The sequence below is a fragment of the Oncorhynchus kisutch genome, linkage group LG10, assembly GCF_002021735.2.
Source record: "Oncorhynchus kisutch isolate 150728-3 linkage group LG10, Okis_V2, whole genome shotgun sequence".
Lineage (NCBI taxonomy): Eukaryota > Metazoa > Chordata > Actinopteri > Salmoniformes > Salmonidae > Oncorhynchus > Oncorhynchus kisutch.
The window spans coordinates 58204689-58230007 of NC_034183.2; the positions used below are offsets into that span (position 1 = coordinate 58204689).

Sequence of the window (25319 nt, forward strand, 5' to 3'; positions counted from 1 at the left end):
GATTAGCAAAAAGGGTTAAGGTTAGGGGAAGGGTAAGCTAACATGCTAAGTAGTTGCAATGGCGTGTAGTCATGGTTGCCAAGGGAAGCCAGGCTTCCCAAAATATTTGCCCAATAAAACATTTAAATGATAAAATAATGTCTCTTTTGTCTCTGTGTTTTCATAATCTCACGGGAGAAATCATCCAAGCCCATGTATCTGATGCTGTCTGGAACAAATGAGTATGACATGTTGCCGCCATGGCATTTGATTGATTGATGCCAGCAAGCATTTGGCCTCTCTTGATAAAAAAAAAGTATAAAATAATTATCCAATCAGCGTTGAGCTGAGCTGAGCTAAACTGTGGGTTATCCTGGCACAGCAAAACACCCCCCATGGGAGGCCCGTTTGGATTTGGCTTCACACCAATCAAGTCACATCCTAAGCAAAACTTCACCATTGTCAGAAAAACATGGTAGGCTCACGTTAACTAGCTAGCTAACATAGCTGGTTCATTGTTGACCATGCGAGGAAGTTAGACTAGCAAGCACTTTAGCTAGGTAGCCTATGACAACAAAAATGAAAAGTGTACTACTGTATGACAGAGCCATAGACCGTTTTGCCAACATGAAAGAGAAGAGGATGACATTTGCATTCAACTATACAAGTAGGGTGAAGTCCAATTTTAATTTAAATTTTTAACTTGCACACACACACACACAGACACATCAGTACCATGGACAGCCATATGATATTTAGCAACATTGATTAGGTTAAATTGTTTTTGGTATCTTTAAGTTTGTTTTCAGTGAATTAAACTAAGCATATATAGCCTTGTTGATTTGATGATGTTTAAATTGAAATGGTGCTGGAACAGCGGAGGCAGTGCTCCTGTTGTCTTTGTGCTGACTTGCTGTAACGCTGTGGTTCTAAATCAGTAGTTGTCTAGTAAACTGTTGAAAACATTAACACGCTTGACCATGCTGCAGGTCATATAACTGTTTGTTACATGCAATACTTGCTATGTGGACTTCACTGGACAGATGTTGCTCTCCGGTTTTGTGAAGAAACTAACATATGTGTATTTGAATTTATTCCGCCACTGTGTGACTGTTGTCACTTCCTTATTGTATATCACGGAGGCGTATGAACGAATAACTTATAAAGCAAATAACGCAATTATCACAACATAGGTTGTAATATGGCTTTTGTACTGCCTTGGCATCCTCAGTGATATTACCCATGCACCGCTACTGAGTAGTTGCAAAGTACATAAAAATAAGTAAGTAGTTGCAAAGTTGCTAATTAGCTCAATCGCAAAAGCTGTCTGTGATAAGACTTGACCATGTAACCTTTGGGTTGCTAGACTCACTCATCCACCACGACCAACCAACCACTCTCCTTTCGTTTTTGCTTTAAGTAACCTAGTAACCTAAACATACAGTATTATGCTAATTTGATTGTCCCGTACTTACGTTCATTATGTTACGTCTAGTCCACGACACCAGTCTGTCCATGGTGATGGTCTGCCGCACGCAGTGACAAGTTGAGTCCACTCAAAGATAGCCAGTCATGTAGCTTTAGTTTGTACTCGGTCTTCAAACACTTTCAGTGGCGAAGCGAACTACGGCATCGTGTCGTAATTATAGAATATATTTTTTTTATGGATCACATTACGTGTTTTGAGCGGTCGTCGTTTTTGGCGCGCGTTCTTTTGACCTACCATTTTGGCAGAGCGCGCCACACTCTGAATGTGACACCTTGGATCGTTGACGGATTGGGGAAAATGCCTCGTCAAAGTTTGTCATCGTCAAGAATTCAAACTTTGCAATTAATATATTTAAGCTTTTGCAAAATTAATTTGGAATGAATGAAGAATGCATATCGTTTGGGAAATATTTTTGATTTTTCAAGCATATTTCATCTGCACATCAGGTAAGCCTTGAAGCCTGCGGTTATTAAATGGAATACATGAGATGAAGTGATGAACTTCAGGGCTTGAACAAACCCCAGAATATTGTGACACATTTAAATGTATTTGGATAAGGAAATACAGAATAGTCTTCTGTTGGTGGTACGGTTCCTACTGTAAACCGTGCAATGTAGGGCACGGGTGTTGCAGCTGTCTACCAAGAATTGTTTCAGTGTAGGTTTAAGCATGACACGTCTTTAAAGGTCACTAAAGCAAATATTTACTCCACTTGCGCGTGAGTTGGCAACACAATTTCTGTAATCGTTGATTATCTAGCCGTTCTTTTGAATGTTAGTCATAATATTATATAATAGGCTATTTGTGTTTAGGATTATAGATTTGTTTTGTCCCGCCCCTAATTTGGTACCAATGAGAGAACATTTTACAAAATCTCTTTGCGCCTGTCAAATTTGTAATGCTGAGATTAGATTCAACATTGGGCGTGTTCCACATAGAGATGCTCTTTGCATGTTGCATGGATATTATTACCCACATCTTACATCACCGCAAACACATCGAATATCTTGTCTGCATCCTAGGAGGCCTCTGTCCCAAAATAAACTATGACAGAGACTCATTTGTCAATAGATGGAACTTTTCAAGTATGTTTCATTTCTGTTCTTATTTACATCTGCCAGACAGCAATAAATGGTATCTTATGTTCTTACTCTCATGACCGCTGACATGATGTTTAGTGGGAAGAACAGCTGACCGTTGGGCTTGACCCCAAGATCCAGCATTGCAGAGGTCAAGTGATGTACCACAAAAACCTGGGCCTGGGATAGAGGCAGTAGAACACTCAGTAGAACACTCACATTTCAGCATTCTCTCCCTTTGAGACTTGTCCATTCGCACAGAGCCCATCTGCAAACCAGCACCCTAGAAACCTCCGGAATGATCCCTTTGCTGCCTGCCACCAATATAGCAAGAGAGAGGAAAACTGACAGGGGGCACGATCCTCAAATCCTGTGTGGTGCAGAGGCAGGTGCTCTACCACCTGTACCACAACAACTTGGCCTCAGGGCAATTCATAGGATTTGGGATCTAAATTTGTTTCCCTCCATTAAGTATGATATGTTATGTTATGAATGGAAAAGCTGTTGTACAATATCATACGAATTGGAGGACGTGTAGAATCACATGTCTTACCCGGCCGTACAATATCATACAAATTGGATGATGAAATGTATAATGCATCTCGGAGGACAAATGGCGCTGCAGGTAGCCTAGTGGTTAGAGCGTTGGGCCTGTCACCAAAAGGTTGCTGGTTTGAATCCCTGAGCTGACAAGATAAAAATCAGTTAACCCACTGTTCCCCGGTATGCTGTCATTGTAAATAAGAATTCATTCTTAACTGAATTGCCTAGTTTAAAAAAATAAGTATTAGATGTCTTGCTCTGATTACAGGCTGCTTGTTCTTCTGTTTGTGGTAAGGACAAATGTTAGGGGAATTTACGTTGCAGGTTAGTAGAATTAGGTTGAGGTTAGGGAAAGTGTTAGCTTAAATGCTACAGTTGTCCCCGACGCAACTCAAACACACAACCTTTGGTTGCTTTATTTGAATTATTTTTTTCTGATTTTTCAGGGGGTGCTGAAGTACCCTCAGCTCCCCCTGAAAAATCTGAAAAAATAATTCAAATAAAGTTGTGTGTTCGAGTTGCGTCGGGGACAACTAATCAAAATCAAATCACATTTTATTGGTCACATACACATGGTTAGTAGATGTTATTGTGAGTGTAGTGAAATGCTTGTGCACCCTACTTCCCTTGGTTATGGACCAACCTCTTTTCATTTCTGTCTTAAGTATCCAGACCATTATTCTATTTGTAACGTAACACAACATATCCTATTAAATGGAGGTATCCACTTGATCATTCCAAACCCTACGTCTCTTTAATGTGGTCAGGTTGACCACAAAAGCCAGGGCCTCAATTCAGTTTTTATCTCTAATCTCTCTCATTGTCTCTTTAAAGGTAATATTAGACTTAAGAGGTGAAAGTTAATACTGTTCTAACAAGTGAGTTGGTGATCATTTTCAGCGACATGATAGTTTCTGTTTTTTTTTTTCTTTTCTACTGCAGCACAGCTAATTTCACCAAAGATTCATGACGGTTGGTGGGCGTACAAAGATGCTGTCCAAGGGAGCTTTGTTCCAGGTAATTATTTTAGATGTTGAACAAACACTGACATCACATGAACTCAAAGCCTTGGTGTCCACATGGCCCACTATTAAATAAAGAGATGGTCCTATCAGTTTTCCACATTGGTTCAATGTCATCACATGTCATTATTTTTTGTTGAAATGACGTGGAAACAATGTTGATTCAACCAGCTTTTGTCCAGTGGGTTGTTTCGTAACAGAAAGCCAGACCAAACAGTCCTCTCTGTTTTGGGAAGGGAACATTTCTTGTTAATAACCAGGAGGGTTCGCTTGTTACTAACGTTCTTGCTCTTTGGCAGTGTTATTGACATGGGCTGGCTTCTTCCTCCGCCCTCTGTCTCTGCAGCAGGAGCTTCAGGTTCACTACTGTTCTGACTGCAGGTCTTATGAAATGTTTATCACAGGCCTCTCTCCATCTTCCTCCCTCCCTGTGCTTCTTTACTCCATAATCAAGGGGAGCACAGACATACAAGTATACAGAAGAAGAATGGCAGCGCATTGAATAAAATAGAGGTCTCAGACCTTTTCAACGAAGAAGGATGGATGACCAATATAACTGTGTAGTCCAGTGTAGTCTGGTAACATTTCAATAATACAACATTAAATATAATTATACATTCGTACCATTTCTCATTTGGAAACGTTTGGAGAGCTCACAAACTGTGCAACACTTGTGATAAAGAACTTTTGGTTTATTGAATTGCACTTACCAGTTTACTGTTAATTTTCTTTTGAATGCTGACATTTTGAAGTCAGAACTTTGTATATATATATATATATATATATATATTTGTAAATATCAGCGTCATCTTTGAAACCCCAGCGCTGTGTAAAAAACTCCAACACTCATTTGCACCTCTACCTGCCTGCCTCCTGCTGAATATTTGTCCTTATGACTGCTAGAAGGAGATAGGTTACAGTTTCCGCCCCAACCTGTCACTTCAATAGCACTCAATGATCTCGGAGTCTCTGCATTTAAACTTTATGTTTATTTTGGTATAGCGTGATAACCAGAATTCAATATAATTCCAATGCAAGAACACCCAAAAATGTAGCCCCCTCACCGATGTCAACTGCCCCCTTAGTCACTTTGTCCTGGAGCTGTGCCTGCTCTGGAAGACAACATAATGATGTTTGTTTCCAACATTAGTGCTGTTTTCCTAAATATGTTAAATCAGCTTTGTTTTTTGTTTCCTTTGCTTAGTATCGCGATACTGGTATCATCCCACCCCAATTGTCTATGTGTGCCTTAAGGAAGGGTGCAAATTTGGATGAGCCAATGGGCTCATATAAGGATATGTGAAACCAGCAGAAACTGCTGCCTTGAGGGCCAGCACTGTCCTCAGCTGCTCCATGTGTAACTCTGTCATTGGATTACCTTAGTTTCAACCTCTCTTCTCCTCTCCTTTAGGGCAGCAGGGCTAGGAGGAGAAATGCCTATTTATTAGCTGTGACAGATAAGCACAGCAGGTGACACAGAGGCCTTTGGAAGTCTCTTGTAGAAGGTTAGGGATGCTCCCTGACCTTTAACCTTATGTCTCCTGCTAGTGTATCAGTGTGTGGACTCAGGGCGAGAGCCCTTTCAGCCTCTCGGCCTAGCTGCAGGGAAGCTTCCTGTCTATCACCACAGAGACCTTTACACAGGAGAGGAGACATCCACACACAGTCAACCGCAAGTGACAGTGACTCTGTGTATGTGCCTGGTGTCATATGGGTGGAAGCCTAGTTGGTGGGATGTTTATGCTATTGTACATTCATTCACCTCAAGCCCTTTTTGATGAAAACGGGGAAACTCTACAGCTAGAATGTACATTTGGAGCCATCTAATTAAAGACTTTTCTTTTTGAAATCGAATTGATCTAAACAGGCTCAAGAAGAGTGCAATTATGCCTTGGCCCATTAACTTTTTGATGCAGATTTCAATTCAACTGAACCTTTTGTCAGAAACAAAGGCATCACCTTCCTTCTGTATATTCTTACAGGAGCATAACTCTGTATTATTATTTGTATGTGCTGCAGTCTTGGAAAGTAGGTCACCAAGTTAGTGATCACAGCCAGCTCTCTCTCTCTCTCTCTCTCTCTCTCTCTCTCTCTCTCTCTCTCTCTCTCTCTCTCTCTCTCTCTCTCTCTCTCTCTCTCTCTCTCTCTCTCTCTCTCTCTCTCTCTCTTTCTCTCTCTCTCTCTCTCTCTCTCTCTCTTTCTCTCTCTCTCTCTCTCTTTCTCTCTCTCTCTCTCTCTTTCTCTCTCTCTCTCTCTCTCTTTCTCTCTCTCTCTCTCTCTCTCTCTCTCTCTCTCTCTCTCTCTCTCTCTCTCTCTCTCTCTCTCTCTCTCTCTCTCTCTCTCTCTCTCTCTCTCTCTCACACACACACACATACTCAGACGCCCTTGCAAAGACTCTGAGGGGCAAAAAAAGAAGTGCGGAAGGAAGAAACAGAATCCCTCCCACGCAAAGGGTTATGAGGGAATTTAAATGGAATGGGAAGAGGCTAGAATAGAATTATGATTACTATGCGCTCAATAATCTTCTAATGGTATTAAAAGGCCATATTCACAGGACTCGCACTTTACATTTTCGCTCTCACTCAGAGCTATAATAATGTTAAGCCCCTCTTCCTCCTTTTCCCACCCACCGACTAATGTGATGAACATACATATGTTCTAGCATATTGCTGCTGTATTTCTACCTGCGGGTATGGCGGTCAGAGGACGAGCGGAAAGGTTTGTTATTGGAGCAACACTAGCTACACCATTGTCGTCAAAGCTAAAACATTATGTGAAGGTGCTAGATTATGGCTGACATTTAAGACTTTTAACAACCAAATCATCTATAGGCGAGCCAGCCAAGTAATTTACAGCTGTGATAAAGGAAGATGCTCAAAGGAATGGTCAGAAAAGCAGTGGCTTATTCCTCCTTGCCGTGTCAAAGTAAGATTTGATTTGTTTGAGTGCTGAGCAAAATAACCTCCTACAGCAGATGGTGTTAAATCCTCTATGATGATAAGAGGGTCTAGACCTAGGAATATTATCCTGTCAAACCAGAAGCTTGTCAGTAACCAGGTTTACATTCAACCTTTTGAATCGGAAGAGTTGAAAATGTCATGGAAACCCATCTAACGTGTATTTTTTTATTCAGTACATGGAAATTGAACCGCAAAAGTTATTTTTATGTGCATTATGTCATCACGCACAGATTTTTATCCTCAAACAAGTCCGTTACTTGATGGAAAAATTTCTGGTAAGAAAATGTGTATGTTGTTTTTATGCAGATTTTAGAATATTCGCATGAAAATCTGTCACCAACTGGATGGAAACCTAGCTAGTTGTTGTACATTGTCAGGCTACCATGTTGGAATTGATATTGCTACCTGCCCACCAATACCCAAAACACCTGCCTGCCTTTTAAATAAATTGCTCCATGGAATTACCCCGTGGTTTACAGCACGCTTTTAAGCACTGTTTATTGAAGAACAATTCTCCCTTCATCATTACTCTCTGATTATCTCACACTGCATAGCCTATAGTTTTCAAGAGTCGGTTCTCTGAGTGTGAAAAGGTCTACCGTGTCCTAGTATTTGGCAGACAATATTGCAGTTGCAACACAAAGTTATTTGAACTAATTGTAGTTCCATCTGTAGTTCTCCCACGTCCCAAGACATCTGCTCTCTGATGTTAACTGCATGATGGATCATCAGCTATTCCTCCACTTTAATTATATCCACAGGACCTTAGGAAAGCAATACACTGGAGTCGGGAGTGTCTGCACAGTCCAGCAGGTTCAATAGATTTTGTCTTCTTTGTTTACGCTGCTTGGAAAATTGGAAATGTAATCCCTACGATCTGAGGGGAGGATTTCCCTGGTCATTTTGATATAAAATCAGAGTGAATTTTGTGAATTGTGATTGCTGTGAATTGGCCAGTCCTCAGTCCTAGTGGTCTCTCCAGACCCATTGACATTTATGTTCTCATTTTAGTTTGTTCCCTGTAACGTTATGTTTATATCCTGACTATTTTGCTCAGGAAAAAAACCTCTAGACTTTAATTAGCTGCATATCCCAACACGTGTTGTGAAGTCTCCCTAGAGGTAGTTGTACTGTAGGGTCTGGTTTTCAGCTCTTGGCTGGGACGTACTGCATTGCACTTGCTGCATGCACCTGCTACCTGATCCAATAATATACCTGTACTGGAATAGAGATCATGAGCACTAGGCAGCATGGGTAAAGGGGGTGAGAGTTCACACGTGAGGGTTTAGACATACTTGTACTTTTCTAGCTGAGTTTTCTAATGGAAATTGTTGTCTTTCCTGCTCAGCCTCAGTAATGTCTAGGAGCACCTCTAAGCACCTTTCGCTGCTAAAACAATAATGTTTGTTTGAATCTTCCCTATGAAGCATCCTTAACAATGAATGCCTCATCCTTTCTTTAGATGTTTGTATCGCTCTTGCTCCACCAAACCAACAAGCAATGAAAGTGATTAACAATTTAATACAACAGTTAGATTGCCATGAGTTGAGTGTAGTGCTATCTTATATTTCCTTTGAGCATGGTTCTCAGTTTGACATATCCTCTCTTTCCTCCGACTGTTGTGCTCACCAAATGTCACTGAGTGGGATTACAACACAGTTACATCACTGTTTTAGGACACAAAGGCTTTTATATATGTCACATGACCTAATTTTGGGGCAAAAGTAACATACTGCCTTCGAAACTATCAACAACAGTGTACATTTTTCCCTGGATCAATTGTTAAAACAATGATAGTTTAGTTAAAAATGCCTAGGCTTAATTTTGTGATAATTTTACTGAACTTTTTTTTAAACACTATATTGAACCCTCTACACGTGCAGCTACAACTGGTAAACAATTAGTTGACATTCAGAAATTCCAACATCATTCCAGATCCTCATCTACTGTATTTCATTATCATGCATTAAGAGTAGTTTGGCCAAGATCAGCTTGTAATATAGGTCACTGATCAGCTTAGGGTGGCTAATTCATTGCTTATTTGCTAGTTTAAGCTGATTCACTAGCAGATTCACTAGCTGATTCTTAATTCTGAAATTGACTCCTAGTCATGATTTCCTCTTATTGTAGAAATATCTATAGGGGGTTGTGGCGTTGATCTGATAGTCCTTAACCACCATTGGGCTTTGCCCAGAAGGCATGCCACTTGCCCATTAATTAAGCAATGAATAGTACTGGTTGTCCCAGGAGTCTCCGTCCAGCAGTCCAGATGAGTATCAGCCTCTAATCCCTGTGCTAAGGGAGAGAGTGTAAAAGTCCTGAACCCTCATCTGTTTCACAGCTGGGCGGCCTTCTCCACTCAAGCCGACCCACGTGATGTAATCACAGCTGGGTGACGTCACACGTGTCAGAAAGGAGTAGTGATGGCACTCTTGAGGCCTGCCACATCTGTCACAGCGGCCCTGCTCCTGTGCCACTGCCAGGCTCTGAGCCCTACTAAGAGGAGAGAATGGGTTCTCCCCAGTCCCTTCTGTCATGTGCAAGAAACGAGGGAGGGATAACTAAGATTATTTCAGCTGATCTTAAATCAGATTCTGGAAGCATTTAAACTGATTCTAATATAGAGGGATTCTATCTAAATCCATAGTAGTATCTACATACATACATACATAATCAACTTTGACATTACTCACATGCCCTTTTCTCAAAATAGCTTTTCCTAGTACTGTACAATCATAATATGGAATGTTGTGCTGATGGCATACTCCATACTCTAACTGCTGCTGTTTCGGTTACAGTAAGGCAAGGACTTTAAAGGGATATCTTTACTTCGTTTCATTACTCAGTGTTTCATCCTCAGTGGTTCCTGTCAAAGTTTTTATAGTCCAAGTTTATATTTTAAAAACTTACTCATCTCACACATCAACGCGATATTAGACATCCACATGATAAAGGAAATTGAACTGTGCTTGTTGCCCACAGTACCATCCTTCTGGGGGCTAGTGAATTCCGCCTGGAACCTGTGTGCCATGGGAAAGAGGCAGTCGCCGGTCAACGTCGAGACCAGTCACATGATCTTTGACCCCTTCCTCACCCCTCTACGTCTCAACACAGGCGGACGCAGCAAGGTAAGGAGATTGTGGAAAGCCTGATCTTGAACTCACTGATGACTCTTGAGCTTGTAGATCTTAAGGGCATCAGGTCTAAAACTTCAGGAGACGTTGATCATCTGCAGGCTATTATTGGATTCCAGTTGTGTGTGTTCATATTATATTTATAATGTGTAATGAGGACTAGTATGCTCAGCCATCATCAAAACAAGGTGTTCTGTTTACAGAATAAACATTTATGGATTTATAGTATGAAGTAACGTCAGATTTCTACTCAGAATTCTTTAGACTACACAGACAGGGTCAATTTTCTAACTGCCTCTAGCAACACCCCCGCTATCTAGCCCCATGGCTCTCCTTTAGTTGTACATCATGCTCTGCTTTCACAGTTGCCTTCTGAATCTCTCCCATCCCGATCCCATCAAATGACCCATATAGCAGATAGTATTTATTGTAGTATTTCACTAACATTATCAAAGGGTGTTGGCAGGATGCCCCAAGCTCAAGCTGCAAGCTGGGGACAAGGGGGCATGACCATCGTTCACCACAGGGCATAAAGTCCACTAGGGAATAGGGGAAATTACTAATCATGTAAAATGAGAACGACAACAGAATTACATGCAGTACTGTAGTTCAAATGGGGACAAATGAACTATTACCGAGCCTATTTGATGCAATTACATTTTATTTATGTATCTTTTGGTTCTTTGCAGTGTTGTGTAAGAATGAAAATTTACTTACTGTAAGGTATGTATGTGGTGGCCATTTTTCAGAGGACAAAACCCTTTGATTAAGACAGTCCACCCCCCCTCCCCCACCCCCCTCCCCCACCCACCCCTCCCCCAACATTTGATTCCCATGAATAGTACTCTCATTTAGTTTGAATCAGAAAACTACCACAAGGAGCCAGGGAGGATTGGCAAAGAACAGTACATGTAAGAGAGGGTTAAATTCTCTTTGTAAGTCTTGTTATATGATTAATGCAAGTGTGCATCTGCTGAGCGAGAGCGCAGAGAGCTGGGCCATCTGTGCTGGCGTGTGTCTGTGGGAGGACTGTGGGAGAGGGGATACATGAAGTTAGCCAGGATGTTTTTACATTCGCCACAGCTCGTCTACTCGATATTCCCAGATACATGTCCATCAACAGATGGACATGTTTACTCTCCCAGTTAACTGCCTCTTTTCCTGCAGCTATTTATTGAGATGTATAAACTATTTTAGTTTTAAATATTGTCATGTGCCATTTACACACTACATACAGCACCACACACAAACAAACTCAGCTCACACACAAATAGAGCACATGTTATTACTGATTAACATTGAGCTTGGATTTACAGCTTGATGAAAGGCGGTTGCTTGAAAAAGGTGTAAATGAATTTCCATCTTGTTATTAAGCACTTGGGATGTTAGACCTTGTGGAGGAGTCTCACTTTACCACAGAGAACGTCAGATGGAGACGGATGCTCAGGTGGAGGGGATGCTGAGATTCTGAGGAACCTGTTTTGTAAAGGCATTTAACTGTTAGAGAAAGTGTGAAATAGACTTGTTGTGGTCAAAGATCAAACGATAAGATGCAGTTGCTGCACTCCAAAAACTGCACTTTTACGGAAGTGTATTTGTTCACTTCACTTGAATATTAGGGAAATATTTTCAACTTGTATGCTCAGGCAGCGACTGAATAGCAATTTGCATTTTAGATACTTGATACAGACAATTCATCCTAAGAAGCGATTTAGTGTGGCAATCTTTGTCATGAAAAAAGACAACATGAAACTGTGGTGATAAGCTTTTGCTTGATAAATGGTTCTGTTCACAGCATCTTTGAATCGACTTCAGTGTGTTGACATTTAGTAATAATTTGGATGCTGCGACAGTCAATAGCAGGACATTAGTAATTTCCTATCTCACTTGCTCCCATGATGTCCACAAAGCCATACTCACTCACACACACTGTCACCAAATTCACTCATGAAGACGTAGTTCCTCATTAACTTACCCTAGTAAAGCACAAACAGTTGCTCATAGAAAACATTTAGTAGGCAACAAGTTGGCATTTTGCAAAGCACCCATGAGGAAAACTGTCAGTCGGGAAATGTTGGTCCTTTGAAAATATTGGTGCAATTATACAGCATAACCTAATTCATGTAATGTAATCCAGGGCTAGAATATCCTTATTTTTTTGTTTATCCAGAAAACAGCCGGCTATTAACATGAGACAAGTTTGAGATAAGATAAAAGTGACCTTAGTTCCTTTGGAAGGTTGAAGGACTTCAATGTCCTCAGTCTGTCACAGCTTCAATTATGTTCAAATCCCAGACTTTGAATCCTCAAGGAAGGGAGGGTACAAAGTGGCTTAGGAGTGACAGAGACTAAAGGATAGGTAAGGTGGGTGAGATAAGTGTTGGGTCAAATAACAGGAGGATTCATCATTCTGACAGGCTTCACATGGAGTGTCACCACTTAAAGACATGCTCCTTTGGTGACTCATTCCTTCATTGCGGTGCCTTTTGGACCTTTTTGTATTCTACCAGTTTGACTTTCAGAAAAACATATTGGTCAAGCTCAGGCACTTTTTATTTTTTTTGTGCATTTTCCAACCTGTTAGATGCATAATCCTAACAGGGTGGAACCTAACAGGGTGGACATTTGGAGCCTAAATTACCCATAGCTCTGTGAGTGAGCATTTAAATGTACAAAAAGTATATCATATCATAATGGTGAACACTTGAACAAGATTAAATCAAATTATTATAAATACAATAATCATTAACGAAAGTTATTGAGAGAGAATTTAACTAGGACTATAAAATAATGAACAAATATAAAAATTATACAAAGGTACTGAGAATCCTTTTAACAAAGATGTTTAGGGGTTGTCTGAGGTCCACACAACATTCAAACAGACACCATGAACAGGGAATTTAGAAAACACACTTTATTGGCAGCGATGTTTTAGCATATGTTGTCTTTCATGTTGCAAAATTATGGTTAACCAGCCAAAAGGGGAGCTACTGGTGCGCTTCTCGTGCATGATTTTGTGAGGATTTCTGTATACCTGTTTTGAATATTGTAACCTTACTGTGTTGGCGGAACAAATAACATGCCTCCTGTTGCTTTACCACCCCAACTGCATTGAACTGCCAGGAACAGGCAGTGTTTCTGTCAACGTGTGTTTACTGGAGATTCTCTCTGCTGCTCGTGTTTAGCCCGAGACAAAATTCTCTCCATTATACAACTATTGTGGATCAGAAAAATCCCATCTTTGAAACAGAGCCAGTAGACGTGCCTCGTTGCATAGAATGAGTTTCCCCACAGAGAGGAGCTCACTTCAGAGTGTAAAGGCCACAGTTAGACGGCGGCAGGTAGCCTAGCGGTTAAGAGTGTTGGGCCAGTAACCGAAAGGTCACTGGTTAGAATCCCAGAGCCGACTAGGTGAAAAATCTGTTGCTGTGCCCTTGAGCAAGGCACTTACCCCTAGTTGCTCCTGTAAGTTGCTCTGGATAAGAGCATCTGCTAAATAGTGTAAATGTAAAATGTGTATTTTTCAGGCAGAGACAGTAGAGGGCCTCCAGGGAACTGAGAGAAAACTGATGGGGGATTTAATAATCTAATCAAAGCTAGTCTAACTTCTCTTCTCAAAACATGGTGGAAAACCAACACTAAAACCTCACTGTTTTGAGGGCAGTCACTGCAATTTTCTTTTCATTGATATAATAATGGGAGATTCTTGCGTTCTGCATAAGAGTGAGGTATGACATGTACAGTGCCTTCAGAAAGTATTCACACCCCTTGACTTTTTCCACATTTTGTTCTGTTACAGCCTGAATTTAAAATGGTTTATGTTTAGATTTGTATATCACTGGCCTACAAAAAATACCCCATAATGTCAAAGTGGAATTATGTTTTTAGACATTTTTACAAATTAATTTAAAAAAGAAACGCTAAAATGTCTTGAGTCAATGAGTATTCAACCCCTTTGTTATGGCTAGACTAAATAAGTTCAGGAGTTACAATTGGCTTAACAAGTCACATAATAAATTGCATGGACTCACTCTATGGGAAATAAGTGTTTAACTTTATATTTGAATGGCTACTTCATCTCTGTACCCCACACATACAATTATCTCCAAGGTCCCTCAGTCGAGCAGTGAATTTCAAACAGATTCAACCACAAAGATCAGGGACGTTTTCTTTGTCAATGATCAACACAATATACTCTGTCAAAGTAGAAGAAAAATGTGTAACATTTGTAAAAAAAAATCCTACAGTGTCTGGTGGAAATCAGACTGAACCAGGTTTTCCTCTAGGATTGTGCTTAGCTCCATTCCATTCATTTTTTATCCTGAAAAACTCCCCAGTCCTTAACGATTACAAGCATACCCATAATATGATGCGGCCATCACTATGCTTGAACATATGGAGAATGGTACTCAGTAATGTGTTGTGTTAGATTTACCCCAAACATAACACTTTGTATTCAGGACAAAAAATTGCTTTGCGGTATTATTTTAGTGACTTGTTGCAAACAGGATGCATGTTTTGGAATATTTTTCTGTACAGGCTTCCTTCTTTTCACTCTGTCAATTAGGTTAGTATTGTGGATTAACCTCTCTAGGGTATGTGGTAGCGTCCCACCTGGCCAACATCCAGTGAGATTGCAGAGCGCCAAATTCAAATACAGAAATACTCATTATAATAATTCAGGAAAGATACAACTATTTTACATAGGTTTAAAGATTAACTTCTTGTGAATCAAACCACGGTGTCCGATTTAAAAAATGCTTTATGGCGAAAGCATACCTTACGATTATTAGAGAACATAGCCCAGCAGACAAATCATTACAAACAGTACCCAGCCAAGTAGAAGAGTTACACAAGTCAGGAATAGAGATAAAATTAATCACTTACCTTTGATGATCATCATATGGTTGCACTCAGAAGACATTAATGTATTCAATAAATGTTCCTTTTGTTCGATAAAGTCTCTTTATATCCAAAAACCTCTGTTTTGTTTGCGCGTTTTCTTCAGTAATCCACGCAGTCACAACAGGCAGACAAAAAATCCAAATAGTATCCGTAAAGTTCGTAGAAACATTTCAAACGATGTTCATGATCAATCCTCAGGTTGCTTTTAGCCTAAATAATCGATAATATTTCAACCGGACAATAATGTCGTCAATATAAAAGGTAAACAAGAAAGGCACTCTCTCGGTCGCGCGCATGAAAAAGCTCTGTGACACAGCAGGATCCACTCATTCAGACTGCTCTAACGCCTTCATTTTTCAGAATACAAGCCTGAAACCATTTCTAAAGACTGTTGACATCTAGTGGAAGGCATAGGAACTGCAATTTGAGTTCTTAGTCAATGGATACTGTAATGGCATTGAATAGAAAACTACAACAACAAAAACATTCCTACTTCCTGAATGGATTTTTCTCAGGTTTTCACCTGCCAAATCAGTTCTGTTATACTCACAGACACTATTTTAACAGTTTTGGAAACTTTAGAGTGTTTTCTATCCAAATCTACCAATTATGTGCATATCCTATCTTCTGGGCATGAGTAGAAGGCAGTTTAATTTGGGCACGCTTTTTATCCAAAATTCCAAATGCTGCCCCCTACCCTAGAGAAGTTAACTACAATGTTGTGGATCCATCCTTAGTTTTCTCTTATCACAGCGATTAAACTCTGTAACTGTTTTAAAGTCACCATTGGCCTCATGGTGAAATCCCTGAGCAGTTTCCTTCCGCTCTGGCAACTGAGTTAGGAAAAACTCTTGCATCTTTGTAGAGACTGGGTATATTGATACACCATCCAAAGTGTAATTAATAACTTCAGCATGCTCAAAGGGGTATTCAATGTCTGCTTTTTTATTTATTTTTACCCATTTACCAATAGGTGCCCTTCTTCCTTGACAAAAAAAGGACAATTAAATCCATTTGAATCCCACTTAGTAACACAACAAAATGTGGAAAGTCAAGGGGTGTGAATACTTTCCTGAGCCTGAGGGACAGTCCACTGTACAGCAGAGGGGAATAGTTTAACCTAACCTGATACAAAACAAATTTCAAATTAAAATCAAATGTCCCCAAAATGTAAGCCCTCAATATTTGGACTCAATTCACTGAAGCAGAACAGCAATTAGTCCCAAGCCTTTTTGACTCAATGAGGCGTGGGGGATTTTTGCTCATGGTAAGCAGCTTTTATGCTCTGTTTGGGAATGCTTAAAGTGGACAGCAAAATCGCTAAATCCCTCAACAGGAGTGTTGTGTCAGCTCCTCCTCTAGCATGACTTTACATCCAAATACATACGTCAAGGTAGCTAGAGCATTGTGTGTGTTGTCATAATCAATGATCATTGTGAATCTGAATAGAATTAAGGCTCATCTGCAGAATTTCTGCCTGTTAGGTAGGCCTAGTCTGTGGTGTCAATGAGACAGCACAGAATGGAGAGCATTTGAAAGATGCTACTCTTAATAAATTGAAGTTATGTTAAGAGATTTCATTTGGTTTGATTGAGTGACCACGTGACCATACCCGGCCAGTATAAAAGCACTGATTTAGAGTATAGTCGGTTGCTACACAAGATGAATACAGTAACTGAAAAACTTTAAACTGCAACTATTTAAATATATATATACAGTACCAGTCAAAAATTTGGACACACTTACTCATTCAAGGTACTCATTCTGTACCTTAAATGCACTGTTAAGTGGGTACTCTAAATGTTCTTATTATATCTTTGTCTATCAGATTTGAATGCACCACTGTTATCAGAAGGATTTTGAAGGCTGTTTGGTGAACCGTAGGTGGATTTAGTGAAAACATATTTTTATGACAAAGCAAGCTAGCTACATTATCACATCCCAAAGGGCCTCATCACATTTGTTTGCTTACTAGCCAGTAGAGATTATATCATCCCCAAAACAGAACCTACAACTCCGAACCCATATTGCCGTCTTCTCATGCACAAAGTATTGGCCCCAGTACCAGCTCAGTACCAGCTCAGTACCAGCTCAGTACCAGCTCAGTGCCAGCTCAGTGCCAGCTCAGTGCCTGCTGAGTGCTTCTTTTGCCTAGTAATTAGAATAGGTGTCAGTGGAAGATTTGGTATAATACATAACACTGTTGAGGAATTGAATTAATTTTCAGCTCTCACCATTTTGCTCATTTGATTACATGCATTATGCACTAAGAGGGAATAGAAAGGGCCCCTGTTTAAAGGGCTATAAAAAAAAACATGTCAAGTGAAATATATTGCTTTTCTTACTTCATTTAACCATCGGCAGTATTTGTTGTATATATTTTTCAGTATTCCTTTGTCTCTGAATAAATTAACTAAGTGGATCACCCTATGATGAATGACTCCATCAAGATCTACACGGGCATAACACTGAACTCCCTCCATTCACTTTTTCTCCTTACCTCCCTCTCATTTCATTATAAGACTTAATGTTATCCTAGTTTTATATGAAAGAATGGAAGAAAGTTTTGAAGGTCTTCCTTTACCTGTTGGGCATTTCAATGTGTCACTTCAAACAACGTGAAAGTTTGTTTCTCAGTTTATTATTAATTTCACCTGCTTCCTTAATGATGATTTGGAAGATGATTTTCATTTTATTTTCATTTTAATCCACTTTTTAAAAACCTCATTTACTGCAGGCCAACAGCCAATCCCAAAGGATTATTCTGTGATTATGAGCCTGAAGAATATTATAATTTTACATTGCAGTAATGGGAAAGTGCAATTTATTTTTCTACCCATAATGGAAATTATAAAGAATTACACTGAACAAAAAGAGATACTGTGGTGAGACCGTCCATCACCTCATGTTTCAGCATGATAATGCACAGCCCCATGTTGCAAGGATCTGTACACAATTCCTGGAAGCTGAAAATGTCCCAGTTCTTCCATGGCCTGCATACTCACCAGACATATCACCCATTGAGCATGTTTGGGATGCTCTGGATTGATGTGTACGACAGCGTGTTCAAGTTCCCGACAATATCCAGCAACTTCACACAGTCATCGAAGAGGAGTGGGACAACATTTCACATGCCACAATCAACAGCCTGATCAACTCTATGTGAAGGAGATGTGTTGTTCATGAGGCAAATGGTGGTCACACCAAATACTGACTGGTTTTCTGATCCACAACCCTACCTATTTTTAAGGTATCTGTGACCAACAGATGCATATCTGTATTTGCAGTCATGTGAAATCCATAGATTAGGGCCTAATTATTTTTCATATATATTTAAATTGACAGATTTTCCTTATATGAACTGTAACTCAGTAAAATGTTAGAAATTGTTGCATGTTGCGTTTCTATTTTTGTTCAGTGTATTAAATGAGTTATCTCCATTTCCTCTTCTGTAGAGGTCTCTCAGGTGAGAAACTTGCCCCCTTCTCTTTTACCACACATCCACCACACCTCACTTGACTCCTCTCTGCGCAGATGGGAGGCACCATGTACAACACAGGGCGCCACGTGTCGCTGCGGCCAGACAAGGCTCACCTGGTGAACATCTCCGGTGGGCCTCTGGGTTACAGTCACCGGCTGGAGGAGATCCGCCTGCACTTCGGCAGCGAGGACGGCCAGGGCTCGGAGCACCTGCTCAATGGACAGTCCTTCCCTGCAGAGGTGAGAGGGGACGAGCCAATGAGCCGAGAGGGATTATCTTTATCTTTGTTGTGTCTATAAACAATCCAATCTACTGAAAGTTGCTTTCATTAGACTAAGAGCTCAATTCAATCAAACTTGCATTACAGTTAAGGCTTCACTGCTTTACACAGCCCTACCAAGGCTGGTTTGTGTGGAAGATTTCCTCAAACAATGGATAATGATAAAATATGCTGGACTACCTCTATCACTCAGTCCACTAATCACATGTACAGGGCCTTTGAAGGGTGGGGTAGGAGAGCATCAGCAATCTGCACCCTAACAATGTAATTGAAGGCTGGATCGACAAGTGGCAGTGGGTTTTTAGTGGCAGTGGGTTTTTTCGGTGGAGGAGGGTGATATTATAATGACAAAGTAAAAGCAGTAAACTTATCGGGTACCAAACTGAGTTTGTCTGTCTCGATTTAAATTAGATTTGGCAAACACTTTCCAGTCACTATTTTTAAGTGAGGAAGATATGTTGCCAAAAGTAAGTCACTGCCCAGATAATTAGAGCTGAATCCCGTTCTAAATTGGAACTCTACTGAGCAGACAAGTGTCAAAGTAAAATATTCCTGGATTTCTTGAGTTTATCTTCGAGTGAGGGTTGGATGGATAAGATTAGTTTAATCTGACATAATGCTTTCATGTGCAAGACAAATTCACATTTCTATCTCACATGGTCTAACACCAGGAAATGAAGGACTCACTGTTTGTTTTGTCTTTATCTCGCCTCACTTACAGGTGCAACTTATACACTACAACCAGGAACTCTATGCCAACTACAGTGAGGCAGCCAAGAGCCCCAATGGCGTAGCTATTGTGTCCATATTTATAAAGGTCAGTTTGTGCTTGATGCAGACAGTCTCCTTCTCTGTGGTGTTCTATTGTAGTGACAGTGGTCTTTATATTCAGAATCCCATGGGACTGTGCTGCGGATGCTGAATATTTTATGTTCCTTTACATCTCATCCCTCTCAGATATCCGAGTCTCCAAATGTATTCCTGAATCGCATGCTGAACAGAGACACCATCACGAGAATAACATACAAACGTAAGCACCCTCAGGCATTTAAGATTTGTGGGTTTATGCACACACATTGTCAAATCTACAGTAGTCACAGATAGAATAGTAGTCAGTTCCATTTTTGGATCCGTCATAAAAAATTATATCTAGAAACTGAATTAATTTGGCTAAGTGGAAGGTTGCCAGAGATGGACTTAATCAGAGATTGAGTGAAATTCATTCCAACTTCTGAATTAATCAGCTACATTACCAATGTGATCCTCCTGGTTCAATAGATAAGATGTGTAACAATAGAAACCGCCCCCAACCCTGAGAGATGCTCGAGTCATCTCCTGTTTCTAACCGACAGAAATAACTCTGTGGCACTTTCAGAATGTCGAAACTTGGCATTCCTTTAAAGACAACAATTATGTAACATTGCTATAGTTAGTATTAACAGCTTCTACCCAAACTCTCTTTTCTTTCAGTTTTATGCTCTTCATTAAGTCTGGTTAATTTAATTTTCAGTCCTTTTTCATTAATTAAATTAAATTAAACGAATTACATTAAATAAATCACTATTCATCCTTTTATTTGTATCCCATTACTATAATAATTGGATGTAAAACTGTATTACAAGTCCCTGCTGACTGGGGAGGTACTATCATTTGTCAAAACAGATGCAGTCACCCCCTTACTGAAGACACCCAACCTTGACCTCTTATCCAACTACAGGCCCATCTCCAACCTCTTCCAATCAAAAGTATTGGAAAAAGGGATTGCAAACCAGCTTCAATCCCATCCATCTTCCAATTAACTGAACAAGTTTTTCCAGTGAGGTTTCCAGTCCTTGCACAGCACCGAAACAGCTATGGTGAAAGTTACCAATAACCTACTGATGCCTGCAGAATCTGGATTACCTTGCCTCCCCACTTCTCTTAGATCTCAGTGCTCTTTTGACACTGCTGACCCCAACATCCTCCTGCGGCATCACAGAGAGCACACTGCAGTCTCTGGAACTGCTCTGAACTGGTTCTCCTCTTACCTCTCCAATAGGAAGTAATACATCCCGATTGGAGAGTCCAGATCGGTGGAGTCTACGGTCACATGCGGTGTCCCACAGGGGTCCGTTTTGCATCCTATTCTGTTCCTAATCTACATGCTCCGTCTCAGCCAAATCCTCAGAATCTGTAACATCAACTTCCACTGCTGCGCTGACGATACCCAAGTATATATTTACATCAATCCGGACACCATCTCAGGTCTAGCAAAACTTGGCAGCTGCCTAGATGACATCAGGGCATGGATGAAAGAGAACTTCCTCCAGCTGAACAGCAGCAAGACTGAGGCTATGCTTATTGAGACACACAAGCAGGTCACCAGTGCTGGAAACATCTGCTACATCTACTAGTGATGGTCAAGTCATCCATCTGTCCTCTGTCATCTCTAACCTGGAAGTTAAGTTTGATCCTTCTCTGTCCTTTGATGCCCATATAAAACATATCTGCAAAACATAATTTTTCCATCTAAGAAACATTGCCCAGCCAGATGCAGAGAAACCCGTCCACGCCTTCATCTTCTCCCAGATCGACTATGGCAATGCTCTGTTAGGGGGCCTTTCAACCAAATCACTTCAGAGGCTACAACTTCTCCAGAAGAGTCCTGCCAGGACCAAGAAGTCGGCCCACATCACCCCCATCCTTGCTGAACTCCACTGGGTACCGGTCAACTATAAGATTGACTTTAAAATCCTCCTCCTAGTGTTTAAAGCATCGAATGGACTGAGTCCCACCTACATCAACGATATAATTTATATGAATGAGCCACCTCGCACTCTCCACTCCAGCAACTCACCACTGCTTCAAGTCCCCAAGACACGTCTCCTTATTATGGGGGACCGAGCCTTCTGCTCCTTTGCCCCTCGCCTATGGAATACTCTCCCTGAACATTTGAGAGCCGCTCCATCAATCAGAGCTTTTAAAACGGGTCTTTAAACACATTTCTACAGACTGTCTTTCTTATAGACCTAATCTGGAAAGTCATTTTAGCAACTACCCTACTATTGCTATTTCCTGCCTTGATTTTTATTGTAATTTTTATTTTATTATCATTACTTTTTGCCTCAGCTTTGCGATAACACGGTAATGAAAAGCGCTATACAAATGAAATGTGTTATTATTATTCTGTAATACGGTGTAGAAAGTGTTGAGGATGGTACAGTATGAATCTGATTACCTCTGTTTTGGTCCACTCCAGATGACGCATTCTTACTCATGGGGCTCAACATAGCAGATCTATATCCAGACACTACACGTTTTATAACATACGAGGGCTCCATGACTATCCCGCCCTGCTTCGAGACAGCCACCTGGATCCTCATGAACAAACCTGTGTACGTCACGCAGATGCAGGTAACTCACCCTCGATCATGGACTCAATAATAACAGTAACTCATGTTAGCCAGAAGTTACTTGATAATTGGCCGTATTTGAGACTGTATATTCTCTACCATAAACCTTATCTGTCCAACTTTCTCTCACGCCGCCTCTTTAGATGCATTCTCTGCGACTGCTAAGTCAGAATGAGCCATATAAGATATTCCTCAGTATGAGTGACAACACGCGGCCCGCCCAGCCTCTCCTACAGCGCTGTATCCGCACCAACATCAACTTCAGCAAGCAGGGCCGGGACTGCCCCAACAACCGTGCCCTGAGGCCCCAGTATCGAGGTGTGTCTGAACGCATGTGTTTAGGATCTTTATTCAATCAACACGGTTACTTGAGACTTTCCGGTCAAATTCAGGTATTGGTAAAAACAGACTGTGAGAAAGAAGTTTGTCATTGTAATATAAACTGCACATACTGTATTCTGAAACCGGTTTGTGTTTTTAGAAATTCAATATTTACACTCAGTGACCAGTTTATTAGGTACACCACCCCATTCACAAAAAAAATGGTTCTCTCCTACAGACAGTGGCATCGAGGTATTCAGTTGATGTTTGATTAAACATTAGAATGGGCAAAACCAGTGACCTTAAGCGATGGTATGATCGTCGGTACCAGGAGCGTCGGTTCCAGTATCTCAGAAACATCCGGCCTCCTGGGCTTTTCACACATGATAGTGTCTAGGGTTTACTGAGAATGGTGCGACAAACAAAAAACATCCAGTCAGCTGCAGTCCTGTGGGCGAAAATAGCTTGTTGATGAGAGGTCGAAGGATAATGGCAAGAATCGTGCAAGCTAACAGGATGGCCACAAATAAGTAAATAACATTGCAGTACAACAGTCGTGTGCAGAAAGGCATTGCAACAGACAACCACACCGGGTTCCACTCCTATCAGCTAAAAACAAGAAGAAATGGCTCCAGTGGGCCATCACCAACACTGGTCAATTGAGGAGTGGAAAAACATTGCCTGGTCCAACAAATCACAGTTCCTGTTGTGTCATGCTGATGGCAGAGTCAGGCTTTGGCGTAAGCAGCATGAGTCCATGGCCCCATCCTGCCTGGTGTCAACGATACAGATTGGTGGCGGTGGGGTATGGCGTATGGTGTGGGGAGGGTTTTCCTGGCACACATTAGGTCCCTTGATACCAACTGAGTGACGTTTACATGCCTTGAGGAATTCAGGCTGTTCTGGAGGCAAAGGGGGGTCCGACCCGGTACCACATGGGTGTACCTAATAAACTATGTGTTCTCAGTCTTCTATAGTTCTGAGATGTCTATAGAGAAATGCCTCGTCCTTCAAAATGAATAGTTTCTTTGTAGGTTCTATGTCTCAAGCATTGCCTTTGTGTTTCCAGTTCAAGCAGTTCATGCTAACCTCCACATCTCTTTGTTCTCTTTCCAGTAAACCAGTGGCTTCTGAAGTAGGAAAAATATGAACATGCTGTACAATACAACAGGATGAAAACTAAATATTGGATCCTGATTCTCAAGACTTTATTTGAATGTGGAAATAATACATTATCAGAAGAGAGGCTGTTTTTTGAATATGTTTGAGATTGCAAAGTAAGACAAGGAAAGATTGAAAAGTGTAACTTTTAAGGCTGCACAAATGTAATTATTTTATAGAGCTTATGGAAATTCAGCAGGCTCCGCCATTTACTGACCTCTGCAGTGGAGATAACGAGGACCTCTTTTATGACATCATCACCAACATCAGATTCACTTGAGCACCCACAGATCCCAAAGGACCAACACTTCTTGAAATGAGCTAACTGTAATCACAGATACAACCATAACGTGTTTTGATACCAACAGCATTCCATCAGATCTAACAACAAGCTAAGAATCTGAATATGATAAGAGGGTGCTTCTGGTGATGAAAGATTCTACATAACCATGTCACAAGCAAAAGGTGTACTGAATAAATGTCACAAATGCAGAAACATTTCCTGACCATGTGACCTAACCAGGAAAAACTCTGGACCCCAGAAAACACCAGGGCATGAGATGTTCCTGTTTAGGCCACATAGTCAGGAAACACTCCTAGCCATAGACTTGGTAGATCCAGTATTTTATACTGTATTTACTAAACTTTTCTAGCCATTTTGGGCCATTTGCCTTTTCTCTGTTTAATTGTTTACAATTTCATTCACTCTGTTTATTTAAATGATAGCAGCCCAATTAACATGTTTCAGAGAATGATCTAAGATAAAATAACACTTTACATAAGGCTTATATAGTATATGCTGTTTAAGAATTGTATATTGTCTAGCACTGAATAGAGCATGGGACGTGATTTGTCTGCAAATTCTTTAAGCAGTCACAAGGCATTCCTTATCAATTATTTATCCTCATTTTCGATTCAGAGCTGTGTATGGCGTTACAGGCAATGTGGGTTTGTGTGTGTGTGTGCGCGCATGTGTACATGACTGTGTGTGTGTGTGCGTTCTCTCCTGGGAATTGTATTTCTCATTAAATAGGGTAAATCTCGTTTTGTGGCAACGAAACAAATACAATTGTATTTGTCACGTGTCAAATACAACAACAGGTCTAGAGTGATATGCTTACTAACAATCTCTTTCCCACCGATGCAGAGAAAAACAAGAAGATAAAAACACAAGAGAAATAACACACAAGAATGAAGCTAAATACAGGAAGTACCAATATACCATATCAATGTGCAAGGGTACGAGGTAGTTGAGGTAAGTATATACAGTGCCTTCAGAAAATATTCACACCCCTTGACAAAGTAGGATTTATATGAATTGAATTGTAATTTTTTGGAAACGATCTAAACAAAATAGTCTTATGTCAAAATGGAAGAAAAATGTTTATTTTTATTTTTTATTAAATGGAAAATAAAACACAAAGTATTCAACCCCTTGAGTCAATACATGTTAGAATCACCTTTGGCAGCGATTACAACTGTGAGTCTTTCTGGGTAAGTCTCTAAGAGCTTTGGCCTCATGGAGAATTCCCTGAGCGGTTTCCTTCCTCTCCGGAAACTGAGTTGGGAAGGA

General features: G+C 40.6%; 1 protein-coding gene across 2 annotated transcripts; it reads left to right on the plus strand.

The window, feature by feature from the left end:
- The first annotated feature begins 1492 nt into the window (after nt 1-1492).
- Nucleotides 1493-24643, plus strand: LOC109898539 (carbonic anhydrase-related protein 10). 2 transcript variants are annotated; one of them, XM_031834214.1, is made up of 9 exons: nt 1493-1914; nt 4033-4107; nt 10055-10200; nt 18646-18831; nt 19594-19689; nt 19830-19902; nt 22111-22265; nt 22408-22582; nt 23702-24643. In XM_031834214.1, exons 1-9 carry the CDS (start codon nt 1857-1859, stop codon nt 23722-23724), a joined length of 987 nt encoding a protein of 328 aa, XP_031690074.1. In that variant the 5' UTR covers nt 1493-1856; the 3' UTR covers nt 23725-24643. The 2 variants fall into 2 exon arrangements, with proteins under 2 accessions (XP_031690074.1, XP_031690075.1); XM_031834215.1 differs by lacking the exon at nt 19594-19689.
- Nucleotides 24644-25319: the final 676 nt, after the last annotated feature.

What these genes read in the sequence shown, in the direction of transcription:
- LOC109898539 (XM_031834214.1), top strand. Translation starts at nt 1,857, where the DNA reads ATGCATATCGTTTGGGAAATATTTTTGATTTTTCAAGCATATTTCATC. An exon ending in CACGAGAATAACATACAAAC is followed by an intron (nt 19,903 to 22,110) that starts GTAAGCACCCTC and finishes GGTCCACTCCAG; the next exon opens with ATGACGCATTCTTACTCATG. An exon ending in TGTACGTCACGCAGATGCAG is followed by an intron (nt 22,266 to 22,407) that starts GTAACTCACCCT and finishes CCGCCTCTTTAG; the next exon opens with ATGCATTCTCTGCGACTGCT.